Here is a 23,675-nt window from a genome sequence, read left to right on the forward strand (position 1 = left end):
CCCCCCGCCATGACGGGGGCGGAGGCGGGGGCGGGGCCCGGCCGGCGGAGGCGGAGCCCTCTCACGCGCCCGGCTGACGGCGCGACGCCATCTTGGACGGGCGCGAGCCGCCTTCTTCCGACGGGAGGGGCCGGGGGGGCCGCGCGCAGCGAGAGGCCGCCTCACCCTCCGCCCGCTGGGCGTGCCGGAGCTGGACCCGGCGCCGCCCATTGGCTGGCCGCTGATGGACACGCCCTGTCTCTCCCCTCCCGGCAGGGGTCTAAGGCCAGCGGCCTCTTTGTGGTGGGGGTGGCGGGTCTTTCGCATCCCTTTCTCAACCGCGGTCGTTTTAAGAGAAATGGACTTCAATTCCCAGAATTCCCCAGCCAGAAGAGTTAGTGGCTGAGGTTGACAAAGAGTAGTGTAGTGGCAGAGCACCAGGCCCCAAACCGGGAGCTGATGAGTTCTAGTCCCGCCTTAGGCATGAAAGGCAGCTGGGTGACTTTGAGTGAGCCCCTCTCGGCCAAGCCTACCCCACAGGGTTGTTGTGGGGTAGGGGAGGAGTATCATGCGTATTCGCCACCTTGAATTATTTATAAAATAATAAAAGATAAAAAAGTATAAAAATAATTTTTGTGTGTATAGCAATGTTTTTTTTAAAAAAAACCTTTGGAAAAATACCGCTGATACTTACAGCGGAAGGAAATACTGATATTCCGTTAGCGTGTGTTTTTAAAAATGCTCAGGATTGTAGCTGGGGATATAAAATAAAAAAAACAACACGGTTTCCTCGTTTCTTTGCACCGCTTTTGTTTGCATGCAGTTAGTAAGGTTAATCAAAACATTTGGTCTGTGCGCTGTATATAATAAAATACCCCAGCCGATATTTAATCAGAGACCTTCATTTGCAGCAGGATAAACTGGAAAACAAACCTTGCTTAAAAGCGGGGAACGGAACGGCCCCTTCATTTTCATGGCCATGCCATGTTTTCGGAGAATGGACATTTAATCAAGAAGGTCAGAGGCATGCAAGAGCACCAGGGTCAGATCCTTGGTTCAACCCAGAACTGTCGGCTGCTTCCGCTCTGACACACACATGGTCAAACCATGGTCAAAGCAGATATTGTCCAAACTGATAAATCAGGTTTTTTTTCGACTATGAACAATAGCAATAGGCACACAGGCAGATTCAGGAAGGATCGTTGGAGGTAAAGCAATGATGTGACAACTGAAATGAAGGCCTTGCTGTCCACTTCTGGAAGATACTATCAATAGGATGACTGCCAAGCAAAGGAGAACCAAAAGCAGACAAAAATAAATTCTGCCCTTTGAAAAAAAATCATTACAAAGTATGCGAGGGTAGGTCCTCTCTTATCAATTAAAAGTAAAGATGTGGAAGACACGCCATTGAAATTGTTTTAAATAACCACAGAGGTGTCATAAATGGATTTTGTGGTACTTTAGAGAATTATCTAAACTATGTATTATTTGTCTTACCAGCTAATTTGGTAATTAATTGTTTTTAATTTTTGTATTTCTTGTTTTAATTACCCTGTTAACCGCCCTGAGTCCTTTGGGAAAGGGCGGTATACAAACCCAATTAAATAAATAAATAATTTTGGCTGCTCTTGTGGGATAGTGTGCAAAGGCTTGGCCACAGAAACTACAGTAAGTAAACTTGGTAAGCTTTATCCTGCAACTTTATTTCATAAAGAATAACTTTAGGAACATTGGGGGCTATCAAAATGCTGTGTTCAAAATAGCATAATGAGTATGCAGGCTTCCCACTGAATCAACACTTATCTTATAATCAAAGCCTTAAACAATAATTTAAACAATCAACACAGCCTGCTGGAATATGCAAAGTTTCCTGCGTGGATTGGGCTGGTTGAGCAATACAAGAGAGAACATCTGGTCAGCTGTGCAGTGTATTTTTATTTCAGCAACTAAAATAAAATTCAGCTGTATGAGTCTTTTAACACACCACCCAATTAATTTTGTTATAAAATTTATTGCTACTTAGCTTTGTTAGCTATAGGAAAAATAGCCATGTACCTACTTGGAACTGTTTTGTTTATAATGTTTATCATTATCAGGTGTGGGGATGAGCAGGGGAAGGGGGAAGGGAACCTAATAATGCTGGCTGAGGAATTCTGGGAGTTGAAGTCCACAAGTCTTAAAAGTTGCCAAGATTGGACGCCCCTGCTTTATACTGTATTAGTATATCGTCCCCAGAATACAGGAAATAGGTCCCATCCAACAGGGCACTTCTGAATATACACAGAAGATCATCCTCTATGGTGGTTTTTTAAAAAAATTTGGAATGGTATTCAAGAATTTGTCTTCCACTTTAAATTGTTTTGCCGATCACTTTCTGCTTCTTTCCATTTTGATTTGTAGCTCAGCTTCACAAACATTTTAGCTGTTTTAACGCCTCAACTGCATCATTAGTGGAAAGCTATGTAGATTGACGTCTATGGAAGATTCTCAGACATCCAGGTCATGATTGTCCCAAAGATGCTTTTTCAAGAGACAACTGGACTTTCTTGCAAGTCCAGTTGCCTCTTGAAAAAGCACCTATGTAGATTGACCCTAAATTAACATACATTTACATAGGATGAAATATCACTGTATAATGGGATCAGCGATGCCTTCAGGGAAGTGCATGGGAGGGTCATGACAGCTGATAAATTGGGCAGGGCTGAAGTGTCATCACCCATCACTGCTTTAACTATGACTTTGATTACATTGAAATGACAGGATATTACCTCCCTGGAAAAATCATCTCAACCTAAAGGGTGATACAGTACATCAGCATTTAGTAACACCAATCTAGGGAGGAAGTAGTTTACAACCCTGTGATCCTGATTAGTCCAACCTATGAAACATAGAAGAAAACAATGCACTGGAGGACTACAATATACATTTTAGTGGTAAGTTAGCATAATATTGATCTAATGTTCCCATAACATCTATAACTCATTTAAAAACAGATTTGGTGGTTTAATCATCTCTAAATAATCTTGCTTGAAAAAACCTTAGTATCTGCCTTTTATTTGGCTTCCTTAAAAGTTTGAAAGAGAGACCCATGAAATCCAAAGAGCTTCCTAATGAGTAAATGTGTGGGGTTTCCCCCCCCCAAAACATCCAATATGAATTTATTTGATGGAAATGAGTAACCCTAACCCTAACTACAATTACTGGATTCAGCCAACACAGTGCATGAATCCTGAATCAAGGATGTTTTTCTCATCCTGTTTGACTTAAAATGCTTTGCTAATGGCTGAGCACTACCTGATACAAGGCAAAATCCTGTCTCTGGGGACAAATACCATCTTTCTACAGCCTTTGCTTAAAACCAAAGAACATGAAAAGTTCCTTGTATATATTTCAAATCTGTTGAAGAGACAGGGAGATATAAATTCAATACAAAAATAAACATCTTGGATATTTTAATGAAGCTCCTCACTTCTAGTTTAATCAAAGAGAAATTTTTAAACTGCCTCGGTACATTTTCCCCAAATGTTTGTGCTTTGGGAGTGGGGGTGGGGAAGTGTGAGTGAACCCTAAAATTAATGGAAAGCTTATTGCCTTCCACTGCCCCATATTTTAGGGGATATGTGTTTTTTTCAAACAAAATTCTAGTGTCATGTTCCTGAGTCAATTTAGTCAATTTACCAAGAGCACTCATCCTAGTTGCCTAACCTCATGCCACGGGAGCAATTAGCACTGCCAACAGCCAACAACACGGCTTGGTCCCATTCATCCGGTGTCCTGCCTCACCATTGACTGGCCCACAGGAAACTGAAGGGTGATTTCCTGTCATTTCCAAATTGCTTTGCTGATCACTCATCCACACAAAGCAGCAGAACAGGCTCTGCTATCTGGGGAGGCAGCTTGCCAGGCGCGGCTCTCGGAGCAAGGGAAGGCGCTGAGCTCTTTTAGCACGGACTTCACTTTTACCGATTTCTCTACTGAACAGCTAAGGTCAGCAACCCACCAAACCCGTGCTGCAGTTTTGTTATATCCCTTATCGCAGCAAATAGGTTCAGTGAACCCTAAATGGTGGAGCAGTGGGCTGATGCCTCCTTAAGTAACACCAGCTGCCTGCAATTAGTGCAGGTTCGCATCCCACCAGGCTCAAGGTTGACTCAGCCTTCCATCCTTCTGAGGTAGGTAAAATGAGGACCCAGATTGTTGGGGGCAATAAGCTGACTTTGTAATAATGTCGCTTGGGGGGTGTGTGTGAAAGCCCTAACAAGCAGGCATATACATAGAATGAAGGCTACTGCTAAGCTTGTAAGCCGCCCTGAGTCTTCGGAGAAGGGCGGGATATAAATGTAATAAAAATAAATAAATAAATAAATAAACAGCTGCTTTAACCACAATTCTCACTTTAGCCCAGTTTATTCTGACCAGGGACTTCAGCAGCAGGAGCCTTGGCCTCTGAATGACCCCATCCTGCTTTAAAGCTCGAACTGCCTGCTTTACCTTATGCCTGACTTAATGGGAACCCAAACTGGGTCAAGCTCCTTGCAGCCTTCCATCGCACATCCAGAAAGGAATCACGAATAGCTCGCTTGGCAAGACTCCCTCCCACAAGACCAATAAACCTAGGCAGGCTCTTCTGCAGAACCAGAGTTTGGTAGAAGATGGGTGCCTGTATAAATGCTTTAAATAAATGAAATAAAAACACGCTCAAATGTTGTCATGGCCCTGAGTTTCTGTGAAACTGACAGCCAGCTGAAGGGGTATTCAGCCCCAAATTTCTTATCTCTGTGAACCATAATGGTGGCTATATTAGCTATAGCAGAATGGCTGGTCCTGCCCCACACGCTGTAGTCTTGTAAACGGTAGCCTGTGAAGTTAGTAACCGGCTGGATTCCCACAACCTTCTGGACCATAATCCAATAAAAACACACTAGCTTAGTGCAACAGATGAAATGAGCTAGAGATCCAGCACACTAGAACCCAGAAAGCAAGATTCAGACCTGACATCTGTTGAGGGGACACCTGATTGGGGAAACTAGATTAGATGCTTCTTAAATTGCTTGTGGCGTTATGGCTTCCTCAGATTTCAAACCACAAAACATTATTTTCCTTGTGTAATTTTTAATTAGCTCAATTGCCTTTTACAAGGCGATTCGGGCTTTTGGTTGAAAATTTAGTCCCTTTGTAAGGCTGTGATTCAAGCATTGCACACGAGCTCCCTCTCCTGACCAACCCCCCCCCACACACCCCACTTATTTACTAAGCAAGTTGAACATGGACACAGAAATATCTCAAATGATCTGAGGCTGCGGTCAGGACTTCAGCACAGCTATAGCTTTGCCCCACTGGCACCGAAGCACAGACTAGCAGTTGGCGAAGCTTAGGGACGACCTCTGAAGCAGTTGCCTACAGAGCTTTCCTGCCCAGACTGCTTCAAACCAGTCCTGAGTCCTCAAAGAGGAGGGGAACCTCCTGTAAACAGTGATGGCAAATTCTCATCCCATCTCAAGAAAGAAAACCACGATCAGACACAAAACTTCAGCAAATGCCCCTTCACGTTTTCAACCATAAAACAAATGTTTGCTTACGTGCAGACAAACCAACGTATAATACTATAAAATAAAACCAGCAGAGCTTTCAGTAATTTTTCCCAAATTTTTTTTTACTGCGGTATTTTCAGACTATTTAGAAGACCAATTTGTGAGGATAAACTCCATTGGAAAGTGAAAAGCTTGAGCGCAGGTAGCCTCGGAGCTGAGGGACCTTCTTGATGACTGGCAGAAGCTGAGAATCCACCGTCTTCTGGTCTGCCTTACGCTGATCTGCAATCTCGTATTTCTGGAAAAACAGAAAGGCTACTTCGGTCATTTGTTCCTTTTCCTGTGGCTGTACTACGGGGTGTTCCTGGCCTTCCCCGTTGAGACTTCTAAAGGCTCTCTAAACAGCAACCCCCTTCTCCTTGCCAACATTACTTTACAGTGCATCCAAAAGAAGTCTGCTTTGCTTTCCTAACACCCTCTTGGATACAGCTGTATCACCTAAACCAGACATGTCAAACACAAGGCCCGGGGGCCAGATCCGGCCCACGAAGTGGTATCATGCGGCCCGCGAAGCCATGCTGGAAACAGTGAGGGAACGGCCCCCACTGCCTTGGCCCTGGCCCAGAGACCCTCCTTCTGCCAGAGACCCTCAGATCTGTCCCACTCCTGCCCAGGCCCCCATAGGCACCCTTGATGCAAACAATGTAGAGCTGGCCACGCCCACCCAGTAGGCCATATGCACTCTAGCCACGCCCACCCAGTAGGCCATGCCCACTCAGGCCACACCCACCCAGCCCCTTGAGGGCAACCACAATGCTGATGCGGCCCTCAATGAAATGTGAGTTTGACACCCCTGACCTAAACCATTCTTCAGATTTTGATGTAAACATTATTTAGGGAAAAAAAGTCGTCAAGTATTAAACATCTGCTCGTACAAGTTTCTATTTAATCTGCTTTTTTAAATGCAAAGATCTTGGAACGATCTTGAAAATGTCTACAGGTTCCAGATTGCTTCCTTGTTGGCTTTTGAGCTATGCAGAATACAGTCTTGGAAGCACGCTCAAGACTATAGTTCTATACGTACCATTTTTTCAGTATCAAAAATTTCGCCCTCTTGATGTTTGGGCTTACGCAGCTTCTTCTTCTTGAAATAAATGTCATTGAGATGCTTTGGAACTTTGACCCCAGAGACATCAACCTTAGTTGAAGTGGCAATGACGAACTTTTGGTGAGCTCTGCGCAGAGGGACACGGTTGATAGCCAGGGGCCCTGAAACAGAAGACAAAAGAATGTACACGGAGACCTCAAACTGCCAGAAAACTCTCATTTCCTCCCAACTTCTCAAGATCCTCCTCCTTTAGGAGACAGATCTTTTACTACAATTATTTGCTACCTTTTTTATTTTTTTTTACTAGGACTTCTTATGTGGAAAGGTATAACGTTAAAAATTAAAAAACACTAGGAAAGATCACAGAAAAGAAACAGAGGCTATAAATATAAGACGAGCTTACCGGTTACAAGCAACAGTCCACTTCCAAGCTGCTTCAAGAAAACCACACGCTGGGAACCCAAAAACAAGAGGGGAGAGTTAGTCGTCTGAATCTCTGCCTGCCTCCCGAATGCTCCTAACGAGAGGAGCACCACAGGCCCGTTACCTTGCCCCTGTGGCGGCCAGTGAGAAGGATCAGCACCGTTCCTGGGGTAATTGAAGTCCGCAGCCGCCTCTTGTGGAGGGCAAAATTCTTCTTGCCATGGCTGAGGAGTTTACGGGGAACGTCCTCCGTTGGGTAGTATCTGGGCTGCAAGGAAGAAAAGAAAGGCCTGAATTCAGAACCCTCTAAAGAATCAAAGCAGCCTCTTGAACACAGAGTAGGACAGAAACTCTCTCGGCCGCATAATTTGGGCCACAAGCTCTTACCATCTTGCGAAGTTTGACCACCCGGGTGCCTCCGTTCTTATCACCCCCAACAGTCTTTGTAACAGTGGCTGCCTCCTTCTCTTTCTTCTTCTTTTCTATCTAGGGGGAAAAAACAGCAGCAAAATTGGTACCACACCATACCTTCTCCCATTTGACTCCCCAATCACAGCCCTGGGGGACAGCCTGGGCAAGAGCGACCAGCCCAAAGTCCCCCCAGGGAGGTCCCAACACCAGTCCCTTAACCATTACAGCACAGTCTCTCTCTCTCTGACTTGGGTGAATCAAACTTGCGGGCAATGGAGAAAAACCCCATTCGTGGCCAGAGCAAACACGTGATCTGCATCAACCCAGCTTAACGTCCTCCACGTTTAACGAGGGTAGTAACCTCATTTACTTCCAGTATGATTTAAGGCAAACAAAGTTTATCTACGTATTATGGCATTCTTGATATGACAGATTAAAATCAATGGGTTTTGAAACGCTCATCTTCCATAGATTAATCCAGCGTTTCTCAGCCTCAGCCAATTGAAGATGGGTAGACTTCAACTCCCAGAATGCCCCAGCCAGCATGGTTTACACAAATCCACACCGCCATCCATTGGGCCAATTATGCAGCCTTAACACTCACTAACTGTTGCAAAGTCCTCATCGCCTTGTACCTTTGTCTCTGGCGCGTTGTATTTCCGCTTGTACATGGCCTTCCGGGCGTACATGGCTGACCGGGAATATCTCCCGATCCCTCGGGCCAGCACCGGATTGCGGCTGGCATGGACCTTCCGGACCCTCCTGGTTTTCTTCTCGCCTGCCATCTGACAAAATAAAGGGAAACATCCATTTGCCATTTGCAACTGGTGAAAATCCAGAGAGGGGCTCTGGACCCCTGCCTCTCGGTGCCCTCTCTCTCAAGACACAATTCTCCACTTCCAAAATGTTGCAAACCGGTTGCACAGCTGCATCAGACTCTGCGAACGTATAGTCAGTCCACAAGGAAACTAACTGCAAGATAGAGGCGCTCTCTTTAGTTAGAAGCATAAAGGAAGGGGCTGCATTTCAACGAGCAGAAAGAATCTTGCCACTTCTAGAAGTCCCTTAATGGAGGCAAGCCTGCATTCTGCTCAACGCCTTGGAAACCCCAACCTACAGAAAAGCGAGCTTTTCCTCCGCGTCTTCAGAAGCCACCCCGTGCACCAGCCCTCCGGGAGGGTCGCGAGGTTGGGGGGATCCGTCACTCCCGCTTCCAGGGCCAGCGAAGGAGGCCATCGCAAAGCCCGAGGCCAAAACCTTCCTCTTTGCGGTGGCCATTCCCGGGCGCCTCCTCCTCGCTTTCAGGTGCCTAAGCGGAGTGGCTGCGCGACGCTTCGGAGTAATACGGCAGCCCGGGGAGAGCCAGCCGGCCTTCTCGGGGATAACGCCGGCCTAAGTTTTCGCTCGCCCCCGGCGGAAGCAGCCCAGGGCCGCCCGCCCAAAGCCCCCGGAGCGTCCCTGCTCGGCCCATGCCCGGCCCGGCGGTTCTCTGAGGCGGATGGCGGCGGATACGAATGACGGGCCCCGGGAGGGAAGCGCCGCGGCAGCACCGTCCTTACCTTGGGCAGAAGGAAAAAGAGGCAATATCCGGGGCCTCGGCGCTGAAGAGCAGGCGCGTGACGTCACCGGGCGTGCGCGGAGCACTCTGGGAGAAGTAGTTCACTTCGCCCTCCCGAGAGCTAACTCAGAATTCAAGGGATTTTCCTCCCTTATTCTTGCCGTGCACGTTTTATCTCGTACAGGACTTATGAAGCGTTCATTGATTCCAGTGCTGGCTGGAGAATTGTGGGAGTTGAAGTCCACAAACCTTAAAGTTTGAGGAACATTGATATAAAGGCTGCCTATCGTAACAGAAGCACTTTCCCATATCTTGATAAAATAATTATAATTCCCGCGGTGCAATAATAATAACGAATACATGTATTTATTATTTCTTTTCTGAGCAAGCCCGCCCAGGGCAGACCAATGCAACGGGCTGGAGAAGAAGCGGCTCATCGGGCACTGAAAGGGTGCTTGCTACAGAGACGTCGCAGCCTAGAGCGGGAAAAGCGTTCCCGCTGTGTGGCCGTTCTAGGCGACGCCTGCCTCCGTGTTCTGTCTGGCTGGCGACTCCGCCCCTTCCTTGCCCTTCCCGAGGTGGGCGGGCCAGGTCGCGCGGCGATGACGTCTTAGGCATCGCGACGGATCGCTCCTCGGGTCTCTTTCTGCCTTCCCCTCTCCCGGGCCTGGATGCGGCCGGGCCCGGGCCGACTGCGGTTCGCCTCCTCCCGGGCCGGTCTCCCCGCGAGACCCAGGGGCCCCATGTGAGGAAGACGGAGGCGGAAAGATGACCTCGAGGAGGTGAGAAGCGGGGGGTGGGTGGAAGGGAGGGAGGCTCAGGCCCCGCCCCTTCGCCCTTTCGGGGGGAGGGGTGCCCAGCTGGTCTTCCTCACCGATGCCGTTGCCATAGGGACGAGGGGGCGCGGGGGAGCCTTTCAGCTGCTGGGTCCAGAGGTGCGCGACTACAGTTCCCATCCTGCCCTACCAGAGGAGCTGCTTGGGCTCATTCACAAAGCAGCCGCCCAGTGCCATTAAAAGCCTTCGCCCTGGTCGCCAGGGAAAGCGATCACAGCTCCCATCCTCCCCAGCCAGCAGGCTCCAGGTTTCTCCCTGCTGGCTCGGGAGAATGGGGGCTGTAGTACAAAAGCATAAGCTTGTGGTGGTGGTGGGGAGTCTGATATAGTCCTTATCTGTTGCCTTCAAGCCTGGAATGGGCTAGCGCTGACCCTGGCTGCTAAAACCTAATATTGGAGATTTTGAGCTAAAATCGTCTCCTGAATTATTTTGCAGTAGGAAGCAGGAAACGTGTATTGCAAATCTAAAATAGCCATGGCGGGGGATGAACTCTCAAAACGTGAACGTAAACTTGATATAGGGTAGATATGCAAATTTAAGAAACCGGAGGTAGCTGCTATAAAACAATAAATAAAATTTATTTATAAAATTATAAAATATTTCTTTGGTCACAGCTGCTAACCTGATAAGCAAAACAGAAGCTCTAAGCAGAAGGAGTATGATGCCCGCGGGGGGGGGGGATGGGGGAAAGCAATGTCCTCCTTTAATTGTATGAGACTAGAACCAAGAAATGAGAAATAACTTTTCAGCAGTATTCCAATTATGATAAAACCACACTTCTCAACCTAAAGTGATGAGCACCTTCTACTACATAAGTGAATACTGGTTAGGAGAAGAGTAACATAAATTTTCTTTTCAAAAATTTACGGTGAACTCACCTCTTCCATTAGTTCATTATGAGGCTTTCAGTAAAGTAATTGCAGGAGATTTTCCTTTATAAAATCCCATCCAGACTGTCAAAAATAGAATCCTTTTTTTTCCTGGAAAAAGAGTTATTTCCTGCATTTTCTATACCTAATTATGCATTACCAGTATTACTAGTATGGTGTTAAGAGTTCATCTGTTAGCATAGAGAGTGCCAGTCATGTTTTGGGATGAAATGTTTCAGTTCATCTGATTTGTGAATAGTTAATGCTGGATCCTGTTGTTTTTTTAAAAAAATCAATACCCTCCTGTACATTTTCTAAATGTCCAGTTATGGCTTTAGGAAGACCTACCTCTGCCATTCTTTTAAGAGTCGCCCTTGAAACATTCTTAATCCTGCTCCAATCCCAGCATCGTCTTTCTCTCCCTGGGTTGAAAAAAAGAGTCCAGCCTGCCCCCAGCTTTAGAATTGGGTAGCCTGTCAGCCTGAAATGTGCACGTTCCATTTTGTGGGCTCTCTCTTGATCCTGTCTCCGGAACCACTTGGCATGACCGGCCGGCCTGCAGCTGACTTGAGACACCCCCGCTGGCTTCTATTTCCAACTGGTGACAAAATGCTGCTTCCCACTTGGTGACAAATATACCTGGAGCGCCAGGGAGCTTCGCCACCAACACTGCAAATAGAATCCCTGCCTTAGTCGGCAGTCCCCGGAAGTGGCTTTCTGCCCCTGAGCTCTGCTTTTTAAGGCCCCACCTTCACACTTCCGCAGTGGCTCTGGTTATCCTGCTGTCAAAAAAACCACCCCCTTCAAAATTCTGAGCTGGTATTCCAAGGGCGATCCCGAAAGGTTTTTAATAAAAGTAGTCCTCAATTTAACACCACAGTTGAGCCTGGATTTTCTGTTGTTAAGCAAGACATTGCATTTTGCCCCATGTCACAATCTTTTTGCCCCAGTTGTTAACCAAATCTGCCTTCTCCTGCTGTCTTTGCTTGTCGGGAGCCGGCTAGGAAGATTGCAAATGGTGATCACATGGCCCATGGACCCGGCAACTGTCATATGCACATGCCAGTTGCCGAGTACCCGAATTTTGATCACCCTGGGGGTGCTGCCCAACACGCTCCTGTTCCTCTGCCGACTGTGTGTCTTTATGGAAAAATATAAATACGCCCATTACCAGTTCTAGTTAGCTCCCGAGGCCTTTGAGAAACGTAAGGCTCTCATCCACAAGTGGGAAGTGCAGATTCAGCCAAAATATTGACTGAGCCAGATTTCTAAAAATAAGCCACACCGTGTTGATAGGAGAGGCGGTGAACGACAGGCTGAAGGTTCGGCCCCCCCGGAGACCTTCAACCAGCAAGGTGCTGGCTTACTCGTCGAGAAGGGTGTGACTGTGGGTGGCTGGGTCTGCGAGGATATATGGAGCCCGTTTGCACCGGAGGGAAAAGAGGGGCCGGGCTCTGCTAAGTCAAACAGCCACAGCCCCTTCCTGCTCCTCCTGCTCCTCCTCCTCCTCGCCCTTGAGCAAAACCCCAGAATCGGAGCTGATCAACTCAGGAGGAGAGCAGATTTCTTATCACAAGGCCACAATGAGGTTGTAGCTGCCTTCTCCATTTCTCTTGCTGGTTGTGAGGGAGCAACTGGTGGTCTTAATCCACTACCCACGGACGAGGGGATGTCTCTGTATTTGGATTGTTTCATCCCACTTTAATCCTGGTTTCCAAGAGGCCGGTTCTGCCTTCCTTCCGGTTCTCCGTGGTGGCAGGACAGTGGCAGACCAGCTGCTCTGGATGCAAAAGATCTCGGGTCCAAATGAAATGGTCTGAATTCGCATGAGTCAGGGGCTTCTTTGTTGCCGCTACCTATATAGTAGATATATACTGTCCTTGTAGTAATCTTTTACGGGGAAGGTGTCTTGTTTTCTGCACTTTTTTATTTTTTTCTTCATGTCTTTTTATGTTTTATCTTTCTGTAAAAACTTTCAATCAAAACTATGTATTTTTTTTAAAGGAAACCCTTTTCACTAATTAAAAATGGTCTTTCAATGCCCCCCCCTTTTCTCTTTCCCCAGATGGTTTCACCCCAATATTACTGGAGTGGAAGCAGAGAACCTGCTCCTGACCAGAGGAGTTGATGGCAGCTTTTTGGCTCGGCCCAGTAAAAGCAACCCTGGGGACTTTACCCTTTCAGTCCGGTGAGTCCGCTGAGAGGGCCCTGTAGCCCTCTTTGAATTTCCTAAAGTTTAGTATAATTTTACTGAAAGGTTTAAAAAATGAAAGGAAATGGGTTAACTAGCTGAGTCTCTTTTCTCTGGAGGCTGCCTTAGAACAAGTGCAAGCAGTAACAGAATAACATCCATCTTTGCTAGCTGCTCCTAGCTAAGACTTTCCTTCCCTCCCTCATGTCTCCCTCCCTCCCTCCCTCCCTCCCTCCCTTCCTTCCTTCCTTCCTTCCTTCCTTCCTTCCTTCCCGATCCAAGAATCTTAAATAGGGAGGCAGAGGTTTGGAGTCAGCCCCACTCTCTGTCCCCAGGCGGCTACCACTTGAAGACAGTTTTCTGTTCATTGCCATCGGCTCTCTTTTCCTTTCTCTCTTCCTCTTGACTGTCTGGACCGGCCAGGCGCAATGGGGCGGTCACTCACATCAAGATCCAGAACACCGGCGACTACTATGACCTCTATGGGGGGGAGAAGTTTGCCACATTGGCGGAGCTGGTCCAGTATTACATGGAACACCACGGACAGCTCAAGGAGAAGAACGGGGACGTGATCGAGTTGAAGTACCCCCTCAACTGTGCAGATCCCACTTCTGAAAGGTGAGCCTCAGGGCGAGGAAGCCGTGGGGGTGCAGAGCAGCACCTCTTGCCCCACTTGGATAAGAGCTGCCTTAATACGAGCCACTTTTGAAAATCGGCACGTTTCCCTCTTAACCTGCTCTCGGCTTCTGCTGCCGCGAGAGGAGAGGGAACTTTCTCCATTTCAGAGCAGCCCTGAGGAAGCTTTCAGCGGCAGCTCTGATTTCTGGAGAGCCTCCCTCTGGCGCGAAGGGCCAGGGAAGCCGCTGGGGGCTCCCTGATGACTCTTTCGCTGCCTTCCCGAAGGTGGTTCCACGGCCATCTCTCTGGAAAGGAAGCGGAAAAGCTGCTGACAGAAAAAGGGAAGCACGGCAGCTTTTTAGTCCGCGAGAGCCAAAGCCATCCTGGAGACTTTGTGCTTTCTGTCCGGACCGGGGATGACAAAGGCGAGAGCAACGATGGGAAGTCCAAAGTCACGCACGTCATGATCCGTTGCCAGGTAACAGCGCGAGGATGGAGGTGAAATGAGGCCAGCGCGTGGTGGGGAGGTGGGCCGGAAGCCTTTGTGCTGGGCGTGTGTGGGAAAGGTGAGTGCCAGTTCTCTTGACGGCACGTCTTGCTTAGGAGGCCATTGCCTCATGGAGACTGAAACTCACTAGCCCCCTGCCTGCCCCCCCCCTCCTTAGGATATGAAGTATGATGTCGGAGGAGGGGAGAAGTTTGACTCCTTGACGGACCTCGTTGAGCATTACAAGAAGAACCCCATGGTGGAGACTCTGGGGACTGTCCTTCAGCTGAAGCAGGTGAGGAAGCCCGGCGGCGGCGGAGTTTTGCTCCTGCAACTCCAACACCAGGTTTAGTAGAACACCAGCTGCAGTCTCTGGAAACGGCCATAATGCCTGGGCACTTGTGCCTGTTTGCTTTTGGGTGTGGAGTTGCCCTTGCTTCTCCCTTTCCACCCCTGCCAAGCTGGCGAGAACCGCCTGGGGTTCACGGCTATCTGCCTTGTGCCAAGCCAGACCGGGGACAGGCTAGCATGGCTGCATCCCTGTTGTAATTCCTGGGGGAGACCTTCCCCCTTTGCAGGCTGGATGATTCCCAGCCTTCCCAGAAAATTTGCAGCTTGACGTTGTCGCATTCGGAGGCTTTCGATCCCAGTCCATCCTCCAGCTGACCCTTGGCTGGACTCCATCCTTGGGGGCTGCTTGACCCATCCTTTTGGTGGGTGGTGGAATCTGGCACTGAGATGCGGGAGGGAGGGGCTTCCCCAAGGAGGCAGGTCAGGCCTGAGTCCTTGGTTTACAGAGAGAGGACCGGAAGGGATCCTCCCGGAAGCTTCACAGGCGTCATTTGGTAGCCGTGCAGAGTCTCCTCCTGTCTGCTGGCGAACAGCAAGAAGGAAACTACTCTGAGCCATTCATTGTGTCATTCTTGATTCCTTGTGCCCGATGTGTGTGCATTAGTTGACCCCTCCCTGTCTCTCCCTCTTCCCCCCCCAGCCTCTCAACACCACCCGCATCAACGCAGCTGAGATTGAGAGCCGAGTGCGAGAACTGAGCAAGTTGGCTGAAACTACTGACAAAGTGAAGCAAGGCTTTTGGGAAGAATTCGAGGTACTTTCAGGAGAGGATCTGTTCCGTCCTCACCCAGGAGCTGCTTGCTTGTCTTCCTGGGATTGAGAAGTGTGAATGTCCTTATGGGAGCTGGGGTGTGTGTGCAGGGTGGGACGCAACAAACCTCTAGATCAGACATGTCAAACACAAGGTCCGGGGGCCAGATCCGGCCCGCGAAGTGGTTTCATGTGGCCCGCGAAGCCATCCTGGAAACAGTGAGGGAACGGCCCCCACTGCCTTGGCCCTGGCCCAGAGACCCTCCTCCTGCCAGAGACCCTCAGATCTGTCCCACTCCTGCCCAGGCCCCCATAGGCACCCTTGATGCCAATGAGGTAGAGCTGGCCACACCCACCCAGTAGGCCATACGCACTCTAGCCACGCCCACCCAGTAGGCCACGCCCACCCTGGCCACACCCACCCGGCCCCCTGAGGGCAACCGCAATGCTGATGTGGCCCTCAATGAAATTGAGTTTGACACCCCTGCTCTAGATGCTTGGGGGTTTAACCGAATACGGATTTTCAAGAAAATCTTTGGAGCAGCATGTAAACCAAGATTAAAAAAAAAGATAAAACCCTTTTAGTTGCACGGAAAGAGCTGGGCGTAAGTCTTCGACTCCCAGCGTTCCCCAGTTGAAAAACAGCTCCTAGTGGGTGGAGCTGGGTGCATCCATAGGAATTTGGCTGCTGGCAGTCTGTGACTGGGAGGCTTTAATTGCTCGGAGGCAGAGTGAGCTGCCGTGGTGCAGAGAGGAAACTGGCAATGTTTTTTCTCTCCAGGACACAACTCCCGAATTTCAGGGTGGCCTCCCCGGATTCCCCCTGCTTCCCCCCCCCCGCCCCCCGCGGAGGGCAGAGCCCGTCTTTGCGTTATGCTGGGAGAGGAACACTAGGGGGAGCCCCAGGTCCACTTGACCACCTTGCAAAGCTCATCTGTTTTAACCTGGCTGGCCGGGAGCGATAGGCATTGTAATCCAGATGGGGAGAGGCCTGTAAAGGGGGGGGGAATGCCTTCTGTCTCTTCCCCTGCTTGAGGAGGGGGTCCAAAGACACTTCCTTGTTTTTCTAGACTCTCCAGCAGCAGGAATGTAAGCTCCTCTACAGCCGGAAAGAAGGGCAGCGACAGGAAAACAAGAACAAGAACCGATACAAAAACATTTTGCCTTGTGAGTACAGCTCTCTTTCCCATTTCTACCAGAGGTCGGCGGGAAGGGTGAGGGGGGGGAGAGACACACTAGCAAGTAGACGTTTGGGGCAGGCAGTAAAGTTTTCCTTCCAACTGTTCTTCCCATTTTTAAAGGCTTAATATTTTTCTTGGCCTTTTTGCAAATAGCAGCGGGATATCCTGCTTCTGTGACTGCGTTGCTGGCATTTGAGCAGAAAACCCCTCAAACCTTGAGGCAACTGGGTCTCCTGGGGGAAAGAAGCCCAGGGAGCTTTCTGTAACCTGCTGCTTGCAAAACCCCCCCTTGGTTGAAAGATGAAACGTTGCTGGAACCTTCGTCTGAATTCTCTCTTGGTGACGTGGAGTTCCTGGCCTCTGCTGTGGGGCCGGTGTGCTGGAGACCCCCAGGAGCCACGATACTTGCGCCAGGGGCCTGACTGAGCAAGGGGTGCAGGCAGCCGGTGGCTTGGTTTGCAAACGCTTGCAGGCTCCCTTTTAGCATCTGCAGTTAAAGCATCTCCGGGGCTGCCGAGGACTCTTCATTCCTGCAATCTTCCCGGCGACTGCCTGAATTGCTGCTGACAAGTCGGAGTTTGCGGTTGCTGCTTGACAAGAGTTCCCTGGATTAGGAGTGTGTCTTTTTTCTTGCTTTCCAGTTGACCACACCCGGGTCGTCCTTCACGACGGTGATCCAAACGAGCCGGTTTCGGATTACATCAATGCCAACATCATCATGGTAAGATGGCCGGCCTCTCTCGGCAGCCGCTCTCCTACCGAGGGAGTTTAGTGGGACGCCGCTTTCTTCTCGGGGACCGGAGGGGGGAGGCTGAGTTCCCCCAAACAGACCAGGAGGGGCCCGGGAAGCGGCTCTCCCGAGGGTCCCGAGCGCCCTCTCCCTCCGCAGACGACCTGCCTGCCGACGCTCCCGTTGGTCCCCAGCCAGAATTTGAGAACAAGTGCAACAGCGCCAAGGCCAAGAAGAGCTACATCGCCACCCAGGGCTGCCTGCAGAACACGGTGAACGACTTCTGGCGGATGGTCTTCCAGGAGAATTCCCGGGTGATCGTCATGACCACCAAGGAAGTGGAGAGAGGAAAGGTGAGGCCGCTGGTGGGGATCCACCGATCTCCTGGGATCGAGGGGAGGGGAGAATGAGAGCTCAGCCAGCGAATTGAACTGAATAGTTTGCCAAGTGTGATTTGCACACAGAAGCGCTCAGCAACAGAATAACGATAATCACAGTAACGATAATAACACCAACAGGAGGAACCCCTGTTGTGTTCCCAGGCCCCATTTCCTGGCTGCTGGTCGAGTATTTCAGCTGCTGCGTATGTCTGTCTTGGATTTTCTTTTATGGTTTTTTTAAAAAAAATATTTTCCGAATTGTGAGCTGCCCAGAATCATTGACTGAGATGGGTGCTTATAGAAAGGTAAACGAATGAGAACTCAATGAAAGCCTGGAGCGCAGGTGTTCAGCCCCCCCCCACCTCCCCTGCAGGGTGTGGAGAAGCTCTGCTTTCTAAAGTAGCTAGTCCTCAGTCTTTGCCTTGGTTGTTCTCCCATTCTGCTGCTCTTCGGCCGGCCCTTACAGGCCGGGCCGTGTCAGGAAGGGAAGGTGGCAGTGGTGTGGCTGTCTCCGTGCGGGGTCCCACGGCTGAGCCTCCCCCCCCACTTGTTTCTAAATGAAGCCCAACAAGGAAAGAGAGTCAGGCAGGGGGGTGGATTTTGGGGAAACGGTGCCAGGGAGGGGCAGAGAGAGCAGAGTGGCATGAAGGTACCGGAGGCTCTTGGGAAGACGCTTGATAGCAGCATTGGGGGGCGGGGGGGGCTGATAGGGTGCTTGGGGCCAGAACCCAGCGTGCTGAGTCATCTGTGTCTTGTCAGCCAGAGCGGGGACCATCTGGCCCTTGTAAATCTCCCTGGGCTCCCTTCCAAGAAGTGCTTTGCAGAACGTAGCTGGATCGCTGGGCGTTTGTCTACCCACACCCCGTGCAGACCGGCGGGCTCCTCTCTCTGCCAGGCAGCCACCCTGGGAAGCAAGGGGGCGATTTGGGGAAGAGGGGCTTCCCCAGCGGAATTTGCATAATGGGCGCAGGCCATGCCGGGTGCGGCAGGGGGAGAACAAGCCCCTGGATTGGCCAACGAAGAAACTCCAGTGTTGTAGCACCCACAGCTTCTGGAGGGAAGCCTTTCCACGGATGCCACTGATGGTTCCACAGCCCCCACCCCACGGGTCCTTCGTGTCATGGAGCCCTGCTACAATCTCACCCACCTAATCTCGGTCTCCTTCTTTGCCCTGCTTTCCTGGAGGTTGCTTACCTAGCTGGTGGCAGCATCGCAACTGGGCATTTCAGATCGCCCTCTGCCCCCCTCCCTCCACTTCAGCCATTCGAATTAGACCTGGGCTCCCATCAGCCTTTGCTCTCCCTCTCCCCTCCCACCCCTCTTCCCGGTCTTCCAGAGCAAATGCGTGAAGTACTGGCCGGACGAGCATGCCCTGAAGGAATATGGCGTGATGCGTGTCCGGAACGTCAAAGAGAGCGCGGCTCACGACTACACGCTGCGAGAGCTCAAGCTCTCCAAAGTCGGACAGGTACGTCTCTGGAAGGCGCCAAGGGACCGGCGGTGGGGAGGGGAACTGACCTGCTAGCCATGCTGGTAGGGCCCTAGAGAAGGATCGCGGGGTGGAAGGAGGACTCGGGGGGGAAAACATCCTCGGCCTCGGGTCGCCGCCTGCTGTCCTTCCTCCCACACCGCTCTTGTGTTTTGTGCTGGGCCTGTGGGTCTCCCCCACTTCGGCTGATTTGGAAGGCGAAGGCAGCTCCTCAAACCATCTCCGGCGGACGGGGGGGGCTCTCTTCCAGGGCAACACCGAGCGGACAGTGTGGCAGTATCACTTCCGGGCTTGGCCTGACCACGGGGTGCCCAGCGATCCTGGCGGCGTCCTGGATTTCCTAGAGGAGGTGCACCACAAGCAGGAGGGCATTGCCGATGCGGGTCCGGTCGTTGTCCACTGCAGGTATCCATAGAGTAGCATGGCTCAACCTCGGCCACTTTTAAGACCTGTGGACTTCCAACTCCCAGAATTCCCCAGCCAGGAGTTGAAGTCCACCCAGCTTCAAGCCGCCAAGGTTGAGAAACGCCGCAGGGAAAACTGAAAGCCTCGCAGTGACGGGCAAGGTTGCTTAATCTGGGGAGGAGGAGGAGGGACAGGACTCGAACCCGTGTGATGGTTTCTCTCCCCCCACTCCACAGTGCCGGAATCGGTCGGACTGGGACCTTCATTGTGATCGATATTCTCATTGACATCATCCGTGAGAAAGGTGAGCCCCAACGGACCGACCGCTTCACCTCGAAGGCTGAGAAGACGGCCCCGGCCAGCGGTTGTGTGTGGAGTGCACACCTCGATTGCCGGGTGGTCTGGTCACCCCCAGCAGGCAAAGGTCTGCTGGGAGTTGTAGTCTCATAACAGGTGGAGTAGCTCAGGGGTGGTGGGTGTGGCGTACATCTTTCCCTGGGCACAGTCGGTGCTTCTGAGTCTCGGGCATTAAGTGGGGCTTTCTGGATCCTCGTTCACGGGGTGAGGTGGCCGTGCCAAGGGCATGATGGCTTGCTTGGAAACCACAATTCTAACCCAGCCCTGCGGTGCTTTTTCCAAAAGGCAACTGGACTTCCTTGGTTTTCTCCTCTGAGGACTGAAGCAGCTCCTTGGATGAGAAGCAAAAGGCTTTCTAACAAGAAAGTCCAGCTGCCTTTTGGGAGAAGCATGGCCTGGACGATTCTCCTTGGATGAGTCCGTGTGGTTTGGGAACTTGAGTGACCGTGCCTTTCCCACCAGTGTCCTCCGAAGGGGGCCTTCCTCGTGCTCTCCAGCTGAGCCCTTCTGCCTCCCTGTCCCCTCCCCTCCAGGGGTGGACTGTGACATCGACGTCCCGAAGACCATCCAGATGGTGAGGTCCCAGCGGTCAGGGATGGTGCAGACCGAGGCCCAGTACCGGTTTATTTACATGGCAGTCCAGCATTACATCGAGACGTTGCAGCGCCGGATTGAGGAGGAGCAGGTACCACCAAAGGGGAAGATTCGTAGCTCAGGGTTTTGATGAGGGCTCCTGGGTGCCCTCTGAGCTTGGTGGTTTTCTTGTTGACCTTTCACGACCCATCTAGCTAACACCGTCAGTGCTAGTCAAGCCTAGTGGCTAGCCCTGATGACCTTAGCTCGTTAGGAGAATGAAACATCTGTAGGAAAACCTCCCAGCTCAGAAGGCAGCAAGGGCCCCTCAGGGACGGGTAGCTCTGGCCTACCCAGCAGGAAAAGCGCTCCCTTTGGCTGTGGGGGTTGAAAGCTGGGCTTGAGAGTTGGCCAAGAAGACTTGCCAGCTGGAGAAAGCAGAGAACAGCCACCAGCGCCCCCCCCCCCCGGGTGTACTTGCCGCCTTCTCGTCTCTCAGTGGCCCATAGGAGAGACGGGAGCTTTCTTGCCCAGGGGCTGCCCTGCTAAAGTGTCGGACTGGGGGCTGACCAAGATCTAGCCTGGGATAAACCGAACTCACCCATCAGAAGAAGCCACGGGGGGCTGTTTCCCCACCTCTGGACTCCTGAAGCGACCAAGCCCCTTGCGTTAGGTGGGTGGTGGAGAAGAGGTGGAATTGGGGGGAGCTCTTTGAGAAGTGCCAAGAGCGCCTCGCTTGCTGGCAGGGAGGAGGCAGTGATTCTCCCCCTCCCTCACTTTCAGAAGAGCAAGCGGAAAGGACACGAGTACACCAACATCAAATACTCCTTGGCGGATCAGGCCAGTGGAGACCAAAGTCCTCTCCTGCCGTGTACTCCCATTCCGGCCTGCCCCGAGTGAGTAGTGGGCTCGCCGCCCGTCCCCTCTCGACTGCTCGAGCTCTCCCACGCCCAGGAATGATGCAGCCTGGGGCATCGGGGGGGGGCTTCTTCTTACTCTGAGCTTCTCCTTAATACGCCGCACTTTCCAGGATGAGGGAGGACAACGCCGCGCGCGTTTATGAGAACGTCGGTCTGATGCACCAGCAGAAAAGCTTCAGATGAGACGAGAGCGAGAGCTTCCTCGTGAGGAAGGCAAGTCTAGATGACGGGGCTCCCCTGCCACCGACCTTAACTAGCCGGGTAGATCAGCAGCAAAGGGCGAGTCTGGGGTCCCAGGGGTGGTTTTTGTCATCTCCGATGAAAAGGATCCTAGGAAGAGAAAAATCTAATAAACCCAAGCTGCTAGTCCTCAGGAAAAGGCAGTATTAGTCTGGTGGTCTTAAAGCCCCCGAATGGAGGTTTCCTGTCCAGTGTTGTGTTTCAGAGATCTCCTTAAGTTGCAGGGTGTGTGTGTTTCTAAAATTGGAGGGAGAGGAGATTTTACGAAGGTTTCCACCATCTTTGTCATTTCCCTTTGGGCTTCTGCCCAGCACGGTCCTGGTTTTTTTATTATTATTTTTCCTTTATTTGCCATATTTAAGAACCCCCCGGCTCCCTCACAGCGTATGATACCCTAATGTTCCTGAGACCTGAACTGGAGGCAGGAATGAAGGCAAAGGCCTGGGGAAATTCAGCCGGCCAGAGATTGCCCTCGAGAGGCCCAGAGGTCCTCCACGGAGGCTGCTCGGTCTCTCCAGGCGTGGAAGGCAGGACGCAAAGTTGGGGTGTCTCTCCTCTAAAAGGCCCCTCTCTCCCTGTCCTTTTTGCAGAGTTGACGTGCCGCTCTCTCTGTTTTTGCTAAGCAAGGAAGCGAGACCAGCGGGGTCCGTCCCACCAAGACGCTGCCGAAAGCCTCCTTTTTATTTATGACGTTTTAACCCTTCAGTAATAAGCGGAACTTAAGATCTCCTTTCAGAGAGACTCCTAATTCATTTTCTTAAAAAATGTCTCATTTTTACAACTGATTTTTTTTGTTGTTGTTGTCGTTGATGCCGTTTTCCTTCCTGAACGTATGATTTTATTTTATTTTAATTTTTTATTTGCCTCCAACGCAGACCAATACTTTGTTGTACTTGAACTTTTTTTTTTCCTCCCCTTTCTTTCTGTCCTGGACTTAAGAGGTTTTTTTGAACTGTTCCAAATTTGTGTGGGTTTTTTTTTTTTTTGAAAGTTATCTCTTTCCCTTAAAAAAAATAATAGAAAAATAAGTTGTGGGAAAACGGATACTTTGGGGAAGAAACCAATTATGTCAATCAGGAAGAATCCAGGGCTGTTTCCAAGCCAACTAACTCTCTGGAACGAGGTCTGGCTGTCCACAGATTTGATCAAGTTTCTAGTCCTCATAAAATTCCACGCTTGTCTTTTCCCCCCTTGTTTTTTTCTTTTTCCTTGAAACGATAAATTCTAGAACTTCCAATGATGCGTTTTTGCACCAGATTAAACCAGTTTGTTTAGAGTCAGCTGGCTCTTTGCTGTTGGGGAGAGTCGGGGGGGGGAGGGACTTAGGGGTGGGGGTGGGTGGGATTTCAGCCCAGGGATATCCTGACCCCCTCCCCCTCCCTCTTGGATGCTTAGTGACTTCTTAAAAGACCCAGGTCTCCCTCAAGAGGAAGAGGAAGAAGGACGAAGAGGATGATTTGGGGGGGGGGGAGAGATGTTGCCTGAATGGAGCTTCGGAACGACCCACCCTGGCTGCTTTTCCAGCTTCCACCACAGCTTCTTCGGAGGAGGAACAGGGGGGCCCCCTCCAGCTTTTGGAAGTGAGGTTAAGCTACACCTCCTTCAATGCTCGGCCTTCTTTGGTGGGTCTTCTTTTGCCCACCCCCCCCAGCTGATGTAGCAATGCCCAGCGTAGGGCCCACCTGCTTCTCCAGGGTGGAGGGCGGGGTGGGGAAGGGGATTTGCGGTGGGAGAAAATGTCCGGCAGCCTCTCGGCTGGCCGGGTTGGTGGGTTGTGTTGCGATGGCCAGAGCAGGAAGCCTTCCGGGTGCCTGGGTCGAGGGTCTGCAGAGGGGTCTCTGCGCCTGGGCGATCTGATCAGGAGGAATTTGGCTTCATTGGAGTTTAGGGCAGGGCTCTCCAACTGTGGCAACTTTCAGACTTGTGGACTTCAACTCCCAGAATTCCACGGCCAGCATGAATTCTGGGAGTTGAAGTCCTCAGGCTTTCAAAGTTGCCAGCGTTGGAGAGCCCTGGCTTATAGGCGATGCTCCCTTGCTCAGGAGCCTGTTTTAAAGGCAACGCTGCTTCAATCGGCTTCTGGGCTGGGCGGTCCTTGTGTTCACCACAATAACCCCAACCTCCCTTCAGCGCCCTGGAAAAAGCCCCAAAGGTCGTTTCTGTGCCTCTTCTTCCCATTTTATTCTTCCTCGCCGCCTCCTTTCCGAGCAGTGTATGAAGTATCCTACCCAGAGCGTTACGTAAAGTGTAAATTAGATGGAGGGGGAAAAAATACAACTCTTTCCTTG

The 23,675-nt window shown here is 50.9% G+C and overlaps 2 protein-coding genes across 4 annotated transcripts; one reads left to right on the forward strand and one right to left on the reverse strand.

The window, feature by feature from the left end:
- Window positions 1–5,611: 5,611 nt before the first annotated feature.
- Window positions 5,612–9,129, reverse strand: RPL6 (ribosomal protein L6). The gene is made up of 7 exons (XM_081338707.1): window positions 9,012–9,129; window positions 8,088–8,237; window positions 7,429–7,527; window positions 7,166–7,309; window positions 7,022–7,070; window positions 6,595–6,779; window positions 5,612–5,808 (listed from the first exon to the last, which is right to left on the reverse strand). Exons 2-7 carry the CDS (start codon window positions 8,235–8,237, stop codon window positions 5,656–5,658), a joined length of 780 nt encoding a protein of 259 aa, XP_081194833.1. The 5' UTR covers window positions 9,012–9,129; the 3' UTR covers window positions 5,612–5,655.
- Window positions 9,130–9,610: 481 nt separating this feature from the next.
- On the forward strand, window positions 9,611–22,663 carry PTPN11 (protein tyrosine phosphatase non-receptor type 11). Of its 3 annotated transcripts, XM_081339245.1 has the most exons (16): window positions 9,611–9,792; window positions 12,781–12,903; window positions 13,330–13,524; window positions 13,810–14,002; window positions 14,190–14,306; window positions 15,003–15,116; window positions 16,183–16,279; window positions 16,935–17,014; window positions 17,218–17,376; window positions 18,740–18,871; window positions 19,143–19,297; window positions 19,534–19,601; window positions 20,188–20,339; window positions 21,011–21,123; window positions 21,258–21,360; window positions 21,978–22,663. In XM_081339245.1, exons 1-15 carry the CDS (start codon window positions 9,779–9,781, stop codon window positions 21,328–21,330), a joined length of 1,785 nt encoding a protein of 594 aa, XP_081195371.1. In that variant the 5' UTR covers window positions 9,611–9,778; the 3' UTR covers window positions 21,331–21,360; window positions 21,978–22,663. The 3 variants fall into 3 exon arrangements, with proteins under 3 accessions (XP_081195371.1, XP_081195370.1, XP_081195372.1); XM_081339244.1 differs by lacking the exon at window positions 9,611–9,792 and having other exon boundaries at window positions 12,359–12,903; XM_081339246.1 differs by lacking the exons at window positions 9,611–9,792; window positions 12,781–12,903 and having other exon boundaries at window positions 13,402–13,524; window positions 13,692–14,002.
- Window positions 22,664–23,675: the final 1,012 nt, after the last annotated feature.

This window comes from Vipera berus, assembly GCF_964194415.1.
Source record: "Vipera berus genome assembly, chromosome: 14".
In the NCBI taxonomy this organism is placed as follows: domain Eukaryota; kingdom Metazoa; phylum Chordata; class Lepidosauria; order Squamata; family Viperidae; genus Vipera; species Vipera berus.